The 12,234-nt window shown below is 40.7% G+C and overlaps 1 protein-coding gene across 1 annotated transcript; it reads left to right on the forward strand.

The window, feature by feature from the left end:
- Positions 1-7,305: 7,305 nt before the first annotated feature.
- Positions 7,306-12,025, forward strand: NOBOX (NOBOX oogenesis homeobox). The gene is made up of 9 exons (XM_074195246.1): positions 7,306-7,431; positions 7,589-7,832; positions 8,509-8,615; positions 8,825-8,943; positions 9,053-9,147; positions 9,370-9,601; positions 10,097-10,413; positions 11,276-11,599; positions 11,956-12,025. The coding sequence occupies exons 1-9, from the start codon at positions 7,306-7,308 to the stop codon at positions 11,979-11,981; spliced, it is 1,590 nt and encodes a 529-aa protein (XP_074051347.1). The 3' UTR covers positions 11,982-12,025.
- Positions 12,026-12,234: the final 209 nt, after the last annotated feature.

A 12,234-nucleotide genomic window follows, 5' to 3' on the forward strand; every position in this document is an offset into this window, starting at 1 on the left:
CTTTACACAATGGTGATATTATAAAAGTCATTTACCTTTGAAAGTCTTAGAAACTCTGATTAAGACAAGGACAACTGAAGATTCATGATGGAAACTCCTGACAGGATATCCAACTCCTGACAGAGAAGTAACAGCTTCAAGATAAAGATTGAGATTTTTTTTTTGACATGGTTGATTGTGAAAAATCTGTTTTGCTTGGCTATACATCGGTCTAACAGGAAATTATTTTTCTTATTTTCTCAGAGTGCATGCAAGGTATGAGAGTGAGGGCAAAAATTAGAGAGAAAGAAAATGAATCTTTATTTGAAAAATAATTTAAAATAAAACAAAGGATCAATTTGAACTTGAAGTCATGTAGAATTTCCTAGCAATAAGAAACATCCAAAGGTAGGATGGAATGTCTAGAAAGATGACTCATGGGAGTGGGAGAGGGAGAAGATAAAGTCAAGCTGGCAGAGGGAAGCCATGAAGTTGTCTCAGGCTCTTTTCAGTTTCCCTCAGAAGCATCATTAAATCAAGCCTCTAAAGAGAGAGTAAGATAATCCATAAATAGGTGGAATGAAACAATTTTCTAAAAGTTTAAGATACCATAGAAGGACTTTGGGAAAAGTTTGTCTCACTTGCATAGAAGTGGAAAGTAGCCCAACACAGGTGGGGTATGGACAAACAAGGTGGGGGGGGGCTCAAGGGTTCTTAGATCAGGTGACCCCAGCACCATCTACAAGCTACTAGCACCTGAGATCCCAGGAAACAAAGGCAAAGACTTTGCCTCTGGTCCCGAGCATAATAAACTTTGGATGTTTCCTCTGAGCCTCAGGAACAGAACTCAACCTTAATAAATGAGCTAAGAAAACAAAAAAAAAGTCATAACTATAGACATTTAATGGGGACAGGGAAGATCAAAACACAAACTCAGAAGAAGAAAATGGTAAAATGCTTACATGTGAAACCTAAAAGGGGAAGATGAACTGGTCTTAACACCAAAAGTCATCTTGGAAGAATTCAAAGTTGATTTTTAAAAAATGAAGTAAGGGAGGTAGAAGAAAAATTGGGAAGAGAAATAAGTTATGCAAGAGAATTATGAAAAAAAGAGTCATAAGTTTGGAAAAGGAAGCACCAAAATTGACTGAAGAAAATCGTTCCTTAAATAGTAGAATTAAACAAATTGGGAAAATTCCACTGAAGAAAAGAACTCCATTAAAAGTAGAATTTGCCAAATGGAAAAAGAGATACAAAAGCTAACAGAAGAAAATAATTCCTCAAAAATTAAAATTGGATGAGTGGAAGTTAATGATTCTATAAGACATTAAAGAATCAGTCAAATAAAACCAAAAGATTGAAAAAAATTAAATAACTCATTAGAAAAACAACTCTTCTGGAAAATAGATTTAGAAGAAAAAAATAAAGTATTATTAGACTACCTGGAATCCATGTTTAAAAAAAAAGAATCTGGACAACATCTTTCAAGAAATTACCAAGGAAAACTGCCCTGATATGGTAGAACCAGAGAGTAAAAGTCATTGAAAGAATCCATCAATCACCTCCTGAAAGAGATACCAGAATGAAAACTCCAGATAGAGGTCTTAGCTAAATTCAGGAATTATCAAGTCAAGATAAAATACTACAGGCAGACAAAAAAGAAACAATTCAAATATCAAGAAGTCATAGTTAGAATTACAAAGGACTTAGCTTTACCATTAAAGGATCCAAGGGCCTGGAATATGATATTCTGGAAGGCAAAGGAATTTGCTTCAAAACCAAGGATCCAACATTCAGCAAAACTGAGCATAATCTGTCAGGAGAAAAGATGGACATCCAATCAAGTAAGAAACTTTCAGACTTTCCTGATGAAAAGATCAGAATAGAATAGAACATTCAGTTTTCAAATAGAAGACTTGAGATGCATAAAAAGGTAAACAGAAAAAAAAACAACATGTTGTTCAATAAGATTAAAATGTTTGCATCTCTACACTGGAGGATGACATAATTCAAGAACTGTATCTCTATTAAGACAGTTAGAAGTAGTTTTCTTAAGACAGAATGAGGGCATAAATTGATTTTGATGTGACGAAATGAATTAAGCAATTAAAATTGTACTGGAACAGAATAGAATAAATTGCATCTCATAAACAGGTACAAAGGTCTTATTACAATAGAGGGAAAGAATGGAGGGGGTGAGCATTGCTTGAATCTTATCATCACTGAATTTTGCTCAAAAAAGGGAATAACATACATATTCAGCTGAATTAAGAAATTTATCTTGCCCTATAGGGAAATAGTGTGGCAAAGAGAAAGAAAAATGGAAGGATCAGAAGAAAGGAGGGCAGAAGTGGGAGAGGAAAGGGGAAAGAAAAAAGAGGGGGCTGTTAGAAGGGAAGAAGATTGAGGGTCAGAAGCAAAAATACTGATAAGTAGAGATAACGTGAAAGGACAGAGAAAAGTATATATGGGCAGGGGGAGGAATTTGAAGGGAAATACAGAATTAGTAACCATAATTGTGAATATGAATGGGATGAATTCTGCTATAAAAAGGAAATAGGTAGCAGAGTGAATTAAAAAACAGAATCCTATAACTTTATTTACAAGAAACATATCTGAAGCAGACATATACAGACAGTACAGGTAAAAGGCTGGAACAAACTATATTATGCTTCAGTGGAAGTAAAAAAAAAACAGGAGTAGTGATCCTTATCTCACAAAACAAAAGAAAACATAGATCTAATTAAGATCTGTATCTTGTTAAAATAGTTCCATTGACAATGAAGTAATATCGATTCTAAACATTTATACACCAAATATAAGAGATCTATATAAAAAGTGATTTACAGAAAGAAATCAATAACAAAATTACATTAGTAGGAGATCTCTCTCTCTCTCTCTCTCTCTCTCTCTCTCTCTCTCTCTCTCTCAGAATTAGATAAATCTAACCACAAAATAAGTAAAGAGGAGTTAAGGAGAATAGAATTTTAGAAAAGTTGAATATGATAAACCTCTGGAGAAAAAAATGGAGATAGAAAGGCATATACGTTTTGCTCAATGATACATGGCACCTACACAAAAATTGACCATGTAGTAGGTTATAAAAACTTTATAATCAAGTGTAGAAATGCACAAATATTAAATGAATCCTTTTTCAGATCATGATGCAATAAAAATTCCTTTAAGTAGCTATGGATAGATAGATTATAAATTAATTGGAAACCAAGTAATCTAACCCTAAAGAATGAGTGGGTTAAAAACAAATAAAGGAAATAATAATTGCATCCAAGACAATGCAACAATGAAACAACATACCAAAACTTATGGGATGCAATCAAAGTGGTTCTAAGGGGAGATGTTATATCTCTAAATGCTTTCATGGATAAAAGAGAAAGGAAATCAATGGATTGGGCATAAACTATAAAAAGTTAAAAAGTGGAACAAATTGAAAATCCCCAATTAGGATTTCTAAAAATCAAAGAAGTGATTATTAAAATTGAAAATAAGTGAACTATTGAACTAATAAATAAAGCTGTGTTGATTTTATGAAAAAATAAAATAGATAAAACTTTGGTTAGTTTGATTTTAAAAAAAGAAAAAGTAGAGCAAATTACCAGTATCATAAACAAAAAGGGTGAATTCACCACCAATGAAGAGGAATTTAAAGGAATAACTCAGAGCTATTTTGTCCAACAGTATGCCAATAAATTTGTTTCTAAGAGGCTATATTATTTCCATTGGCCACAAGGGTATGGTAAGCTTGAAAATCTGCAAGTTGATACTCTCCTATCACATATCCCCACAAATGTCACTGAAGTTGATAGCATTGATTCCTCACTGAATTGATTCGAAATTAATATAACACATGAAATAAACTTATTATCCAAGACATTAAAATATAAAATCAGTGTAGAGGTTCTACCTCAACCATCTATTGTTTTCTTTCAATATATTCAATATATTCCATATTTTAACAAGTTTTGATTATATAGTTTATTGTGCATAGATAAAAGTGAACATTAGTATGTGGATAATTTTACTTCCAGTGAACTTGGAATCAGATAATTGTAAGCTTCTTCAATAGCCAACTAGTCCAAATTATATGCCAAAAGGATCCCTACCAAATGTACAAAAATATTTATAGCTGCTCTTTTTTTTTTTTTTGCAGTGGGAAAGAACTGGAAAATGAGGGGACACTTATCAATTGGCATACTGTTCTACAGTGATTGAAGGGAAGGCATATTTCAGAAAAACCTGGAAAGACCTGCATGAACTAATGTTGATTGAAGTGACAGAAGCAGAAGAATATTTTACACATGAACAACATTGGGTGATGATCAACTATGACAGACTTCCCTCTTCTCAGCAATACAGTGATCAAACATAATGCTAAAAGAGACCTGTGATGGAAAATGTTATCCAGATCCAGACAAATAACTTTGGAGTCTGAATACAAGTCCAAGTATAGTAATTTCCTTTTTTACTTTTTCATAGTTTTTTTCTGGTCTTCAGATTCTTCTTTCACAGAATGACTAACATGATATATGTTTAATATAATTGTGCCTGCATAGCCTATATCAAATTTATTGTATACTAGGGTAGTGAGGAGAGAAGGAAAAGAGGGAAAATATTTAGAACTCAAAATTCTACAAAAATGAATGTTGAGGGGCGGCTAGGTGGCGTAGTGGATAAAGCACTGGCCTTGGAGTCAGGAGTAACTGGGTTCAAATCCGGTCTCAGACACTTAATAATTAATTACCTAGCTGTGTGGCTTTGGGCAAGCCACTTAACCCCATTTGCCTTGCAAACAAAAAAAAACTAAAAAAAAAACGAATGTTGAAAACAATCTTTACATAATCATTGGAAGGCTATTAAGATAAAAAAAAACCAAGAATGATGACTCACCTATCTTGGAATTTAAGCAAAATAGTCAGAGGGCATCCATTAACCTCTTTGCTATTCTTGCATAAAACATTTGGTCTTGAGTCTAGTTGGAATACTCTCCTCTCCATCTCCGCTTCCTTCTAAATAACTAAAATACCATATTCTATGGAAAGACTTTACTGATGTCCCCTTAACGTTAATACTTTCCTTCCATTAATTATCACCAATTTATGTGCTCTATCTCTCTCCCTCTCTCTCCCCCCTCCCCCTCTCTCCCCTACAGAGGGAGGGGGGGGCGAGAGGAAGTAAGAGAGGCAGAGAGGGGGAAGGAGAGAGAGAGGGCACATGTATTCAAAGATGTAGACTTAAAAGGATTTAGGAATGATCAAAGATCAGTTCTGTGCTCCTTTCAGTGAATAAAACAATTTCAAAAGAATCAGTCATCTTCAAATCTTCAATTCTTTTTTATCTACTTCAGTGTCTTAGCTGTCCTGACAATTTTTTCTTGTTCCTATATTCAAATTCCTCCATATCCATGGCATCATAATAATCAAATATAATAATATATAATAAAATAATAATTACATCATCATCATCATAATAATAATAATAATATAGGCTTGTGTTAAATTCCACATCAGTTGAGTTAAATAACATCATGGATAATGACAGCTACTTCCTAGGTGACTAAGAAACAACTAGTGTGGTTCAGAATCTCCTTTCTATAACACCCAGAAAAATGACTTGAAAGTTCATTAGAAAGAACAAAGCTATTAGATGCTAAAGCAATCTATTCTGGTTTTGGGTAGCAGTAATTATTACAATATGAAGCTTTCCTTCCACTGAGTCTGACAAAGTCCGGTTTCCTTTTTCCACTAGTCTATCCAATACTTAGACAGCACATCGCTCCCAAGTGTCCTTTCAGCCAATCCCCAAATCGTCAGATTGCTTTTGATTCCTTACCCCCCCCCCCCCAAGCTCCTACCTGCCCACATATTCACATCTTGCTCTCTTGGTCCACCACCTTCACTCTAGACTTTGCACCCAAGTTTCACTTTATCTCTTGGGATTGCCTGGAAATCTCCCCGCAGGAGGCGGGGGTAAAGTAGTGTTTTCTTTTCTCACCTCTCAGAACACTCTCCTCCTCAGCCTGTACAGAATCCCCTTCTGATCCACTGGGAGTTTGCCTCACTGTTTCCTTTCTACCTTTGCTCGCCTCAAAAACTGTGCTTCGGTTGTAAATGCTTTCTGCTTTGAATGCAATAGGCAGCAACACAGCGGGCCGGGCCGGTAGGCCGCTGCATAAACCCTTACAGGTGTGAAGGATTCCAGGTGGGGGGGCTTCTCATTTATCTTCCAGGTCCGCATTAGAGGAAGAGGTGAAAGTGCGTGGAAAGTGGGAGGCCCCCCTGGGGACTTCAAATGGGGGTCCTCAAAAGTTTGCACTGCCCTCCCGCACAGGCAGTGACAGGTCTCCTTCAAGAGGAATAGCCCCATCTTCCTCGCCAGGAGCTGACTTTCTGCCTGTCCTGAAGTCCTGGGCCGGCATCGCCCCCTCCGCCCCTCTGGAGGGAAGAAGCCCCGCGCCTCTGGGGCTGGGTGGGGAGGGCGGACACCCCAGCCCCCCCCCCCACTTGTTGTCTCTACTGCCAAGAGAGAAAGAGCAGGTGGGGAGGAATCCCCTTCTTCGGCCCCACACCTGAGCTCTCCTTTTGGACTTTTCCCCCCTTTGGGAGGGGGAGGGAGCCGGGCCAGTGTTGGGGGGGCCATGGCCCTGTCGCCCCTCCCCCCTTCCCAAAGGCTCTCCTTCCTCCCCGCTGCCCCAGGGCCCTAACCTATGGGGCGGTTAGGGCTAGTCTCGCCCCCGAGCCCCCGTGCTAGGTGCTAGTCCCACACCTGCCCACACGGGCCCCAGGGCTTCATTAGGGGCCTCCTGTGCAGCCCCGGAGCATAGAGGCGAGGAGGAGCGAGACTGGGCAGGGGAGCCTCCAGTGATGGAGCCCAGCGCAGGAGCCGCCGAGGAGTCCCGGGGTGAGTGAGCCGGCCAGGGGGTGTAAGACGTGAGAGGAGCTGGTGGGAGCGGAGGGAAGGCCTAGGGACGAGGGACCAGGACCCCGGGGCCCCCCCCGAGGAAGTCACCCTTGGGCCCCGGGGCCGCGAAGCCTGGGACGCCTGCACGCCTTTTAAATATTTCTCTCCACAAGCGGCGCAGGACCCCATAACACGGACAGAGGTAGTCCGGCTTTTGGTGAGGCTCCTTTTCCCTTCCTGTGGGATCTTTCCTAGCCTTCCCCTCCTGGCCATTTCTCCCATCTTCTCTCTTTCCCCAAGCAGAACCGTGTTCTGTAATCAAGCTTCTCCATAAAGAGTTGGGGGCTTAAAAGAGGGGCGCCCCCCAGGCAGAGCCCCTTTCCTGAACAACATTAGCGGTGTCTCCACCCCATGAGCCAGAAGGCTGAAAAAAGCTGCCCGTGGGTCCAGACCCGGGTTCCTTCCTGGGCTCCAGATGCCCAGAGGTCCAGTTTGGGCACTGTGCGGGAGGAGCCACAGAAAGCTCCCGGGGAGCCGGCTGGAAATGAATCCAGGGCCCCCAGGCAACTCTCCTAAAGAAGCAGAACTGTCCCCCTTCCTCAATCACAGCAGCCCCGGGGCTGATGGGTGGAAATATTCTGATTGGGAGAGGGAGAGGTGGGAAAGAGGCCCTACCCGGGTCCCATAGAGATAGAATGACCCTGATACCCCACGACCATCAGATCGGGTCTCACCTCATGGGACTGGTGGGGGCCCAGACCCAGGTGCTACCACCCAACCCTTGGTGCAGTGTGGAACAGGCAAAGGGGCTTGCCATTTGACAGCCCTGCTCAGCACAACGGCCATAGGGGAGAGCAGCCAGAATGTAACCAAGAAGAAGGAGCCCCCGGATACACCCCCACAAGTCCGGAAAAAGACCCGGACCCTTTACCGTACAGGTGAGGCCAAACAGATTTTATTTCCCCAGGGGGTAAGCAATCCTAATCTCACTTCACTTGCAAGTGGGTGGACCTCTATCAAGAGAGTAACTCTAATGAATTCAGTCACTCTGTAACTTAGTCCTTCCTGTCTCTAGCCTTTGAGAACTTCCAGTATCTCTTCTCCACCATAAGTAAGAACTGGGCCCTTTCAGCAAATGTTAAATTCTAAGGGAACACGAAATTCTATCTTGATTGTGGGAGGGTCAGGACAGAGAATGTATCTATGGACACAGAAGGGGATCATTCCAACCTTATGAGCTGATGAAACTAAATTTCCTGGTTTCAAAGTTCAATCAGACATTTGTATAAGGACTGCTGTGTCATAGAAAACTTTTATGTTCGGCCCTCAGTTTCCTCAACTTTAAAAAGTTTTGAGGGGCATTTAGGTGGCTCAGTGGATAGAGCCCTGGAGTCGGGAGGACCTGAGTTCAAATTCAGCCTTAGAATTTAATGATTGCCTAGCTGTGACCTTGGGCAAGTCATTCTTAACCCCATTGGCATAAAATAAAATAATAAAAAAGTTTTAAATTTAATTACTTCCAAGGCCCCTTTCACTCTTCAAATTCTGTAATGTTCTCCTTCCCCAAATCATTGATTCTCAGTTCCCAGGATGGCTCTCTCTTTTTTCTTGCAGACCAGTTGAAAGAGCTGGAGAAGATGTTTCAGGAAGATCACTACCCTGATAGTGACAAACGCAGGGAGATTGCCTTGGCTGTGGGGGTCACACCCCAGCGTATCATGGTGAGGGAAGGTAGAGAAGAATTCACTCATTTGAAACTAGCAGGGGGAGAAGGGAAGAGTTGTTTCTATAATACAGTAGATTTATTTTTTTAGAATTGGGTAAACTCAAATATGGTTCTGCATTCTTTTCTCAAATGTCTCAGTGTCTCTGTGCCCCCTTTTTGACCTCTATCTGGTTATCTCTTATTCTTTATATCTTCCTCTTCCAGGTGTGGTTTCAGAACCGAAGAGCAAAGTGGCGGAAAGTAGAGCGACTCAATTCAAAAGGAAACAAGACCAACCAGGAAACTCCTGTTTCTACCACTGCCACTTTGGACAGTCATCATGGGTAAGAGTTCTTTTTGTGCTCTGTCACCTTTGGATAAAGTAAAAACTTCCTTTCCCATTGTTGGGGATCTGGAAACCAAGGCTTAATTGTTCATTTATCCTGTCCCTAGCTCTACCCCTGAGCTCCCATCCCCTCAATCCATAGTCATGGACCCAGGAAACTTTGCTAATGAGTTGGTGCCTCCACCTGCCACTTTTCCTCCAGGTAAGTTATCCCCTTGCAGGAATGGGACATGACCCCAAAAGGCAGATTATACCTGGGTGGTTGGCAATACCATGAGGCGTCATCTCCCAAAGCACTACTCTGTGTGAAAACATCATCATGGGTAAAGACATAGAATAGTTATCCATTGCAGCCCCTTGCATCTCAGCAACCCCCAAACGTATTCATCTTTCTCTTACATTTGTATGGTTTTTTTGTTCTTAGAGTCTAACTTACTACTGACATGTGACCAATCAGTGACTATGGGTCAGCACAGTGATGAGGCTCAAAGGGTAGAGGTAGCTCCTCTCCTCCTTAGCCCCCCACCTGTTCAAAGGTCCAGCCTTCCTTTGACTTTGGGTCCTGTTCACCCTTCACACCTGGTACCCCTCCTGCTGGAAACACCTACTAGTGGTTTTAGCCCTAAGGATGGCTCCTATGGATCTTGGGAAACAAGGTATGAAGGGATATTAGATGACAAAGGGATTCTCAAATGAAGGGAAGGAATCTTTGAACCTTTGGGCAGAGTCAATGGTACTTAGACACTAAGGAAAGGAAATATTATGAGAGGGATGAGCAACCAGAGAGAGTGAGTGAGCTATGAAATGAAATCCTGCAACGTAGAAGTAGAGAGAGAAAGTTGGGGTCAGGACAAAAAAAAATGCTTTGGTGCTAAGAACCTTGATCACAAAGTTGGCCCTAAGGTCAAGTCCTAGCTCTAATATTTACTAGTTTTTTGGCCAGGGACAAAGCATGCAGTCCTTTACAGAATCAAATTGCCCTTCTGTAAAATGGGAATAATGACATTTGTCTTCTTCATGGCATTGTTATAGGGAAAGAAAGCACTAAGCAACTATGTTAAGTTTGATGGTTTTTATGTTATTGTCATTGCCATTATTCTCATGTAGTGAATCAAGGAATATTCCCTGACATATTCCTCTTGTTTCTGCAGCATCACCCCACCAAGTGCTTACAACTATCCTGAGCAAATGGAATCCCAGTATTATCATCAAGCCAACCAGTCCAGAGCCTTCCAGCTCTCCCACTATCCCCAGCACCAACTCTTTCACCAATCCCAACACCATCTGCCCCAAATGCACCCTTTCTCTTTTCCTCTCCCCAGACCACTAACTCCTCCTCCACCAGGAGACTCTAGTGCTGCTTCCCTCCTTGCATTTGCCTATGGCCCTGATGGAGATACCCCAACAGGATTGTTCTCAGGTTCTCCAACAGGGCAGCTTCTGTTGCAACAGTCCACTGGGAACTTCGGTGAGTAAGACATGATCAGACACTGATCAAGATAGGAGGTAGAATATTGGAAGCAAAAATGAGGAATCAAATAGAATAGAAATTGTGATCATTGCCAGGGGGATAATAAGGCTCAGGATGTGAAGTTTGGGATAAAGAAGGAAGACCTTAGGGGGTCATTTTTCCTTTTCCTTAATATCTCCTAGAGGCAGCTAAGTGGAAAAGTAGATAAAGAGGATTATACTTGGAGTCATAGAAGATCTCAAAATTCAAACTTCATGTGTAATTCTGGGCAAATTACTTCTTTTTACTTCAGTTTTGTCATCTATAAAACTACTCGATAGCACAATCTTACAAGGTTGTTATGAGGATCAGGCAAAATATAGGTTATGTTCTTTATAAACTATTATTATTGTTCTCAGAGCTTGCTGACTCCCAAGCTGTCCTTTGTCTTTTTTTCCATAAGGCTATATAGACCCTAGTTAGATGTAAGTTATATAAAAGCTTCCATTTTTCTTTTCTTTTTCATGTCCAGCCACTGGGCAGGATGATTATCTCTGAAATTTAGAATTAATGGTGGAATATTTAATGTATTTTTGTCTTTTTTCAGCAAGGGTCATCTTCTATACTCTCTAGATCTTTGGCATTTAATATACATTCTATTTCCTGTCCTGATTTATGTCAAAGTTTTCAGAGACTTGGGTTTCTGAGGGGTAAGGACTCATCAATGATGGAGTTCATAGTATTGGGGAAATATATAACCCCAAGCTAAGTCTCTAACCCAGTCACTGCATCTAGTTCTTGTTCCAGAGAACATATTTAAACTGAGGAGTTCATGTGCCCAGGCTGCCTGACCTATTTTGGAATGTTTGGCTACTCTTAGGTTCACTCACAGCCCTACAATCTATCCCTTGGAATGATCCCTGCTTACCTGAGCTATCGTTCCCTGGTTCACTCTGCTCCCAGAACTTTGGACCTCACTCTGGAGGAGGGGGCTACATATCTGACCTGGCTGCCCAAGTCTTGGAGAGGCAGCCTTCGCCAGGCTTCATCCAGCTTCTTGGAGGGTCTAAAACAGGAACTGGACTGCCGATTGAGACCCAAGAAGAACTGTCCTCTAGCACTCAGGAGCAGTTGTCATTGCCCATGGAAGTCAGAGATAGAATCAAGAGCAGTCTCCTCCCCAGAGATGCTGTTGATGGAGACAGTAAGAAAATATTGTTTAGTTGAAGGAAAAATTCTAGCTTCACTGGGGGAAAAGAAAGAATCACAACATTTCACCACAGCATTTTATAGAGAAGATTCTTTAAGCACTAATTCTAAGTACATGGTCATATGTCTTTGCTTAAATATTTTTTTTAAGGGAAAATCTTCAGCCTCTTAGGTCAGGGATTCTATTCCTAGATAACACTTAGTGTTAATTGATTTCCTTATTATTTTTATGGTTATTTTTATGCCTGAGTAGACCTGATGGTACAGGATATATTGGGAAGAGATATTTAAAGGAAATGGATTGGAGCTAGGATAAAATTCATCGTTTCTTTTTCTCCCCCTTTTGTGCAGGTGTTCAAGAAAAGAATGAAGACTGAGAGAGAAAAGAAGTCCTTACCTGATGTCTAAACTTTGTGTTGAGTTATTCTTATGTTGCTTTACTTCTAAAAAGAGTTGATTTAACTCTTACTTAAGCAATAAAGTTATCTAAACTAGAATTTCTGTCTTTGTCTTTCACCAACTCAAACCTCATTTAAAAAATTCAGCAAGTTAAAGAATATCAGCTCCTTTCCAATGAACCCAGAATTTGAATAGAGCTTCAGGTAATAGTTTTAGGATTTCCCTTGTTGA

The sequence above is a fragment of the Macrotis lagotis genome, chromosome 7, assembly GCF_037893015.1.
Source record: "Macrotis lagotis isolate mMagLag1 chromosome 7, bilby.v1.9.chrom.fasta, whole genome shotgun sequence".
NCBI classification, from domain to species: domain Eukaryota; kingdom Metazoa; phylum Chordata; class Mammalia; order Peramelemorphia; family Peramelidae; genus Macrotis; species Macrotis lagotis.

Excerpts from the sequence above, each read along its gene's own strand:
- NOBOX (XM_074195246.1), top strand. The coding sequence starts at position 7,306 with ATGAGCCAGAAGGCTGAAAAAAGCTGCCCGTGGGTCCAGACCCGGGTT. Across the intron at positions 7,432-7,588 it reads AGAAAGCTCCCGGGGAGCCG|AATGACCCTGATACCCCACG; the intron begins GCTGGAAATGAA and ends CCATAGAGATAG. Across the intron at positions 8,616-8,824 it reads TCACACCCCAGCGTATCATG|GTGTGGTTTCAGAACCGAAG; the intron begins GTGAGGGAAGGT and ends TTCCTCTTCCAG.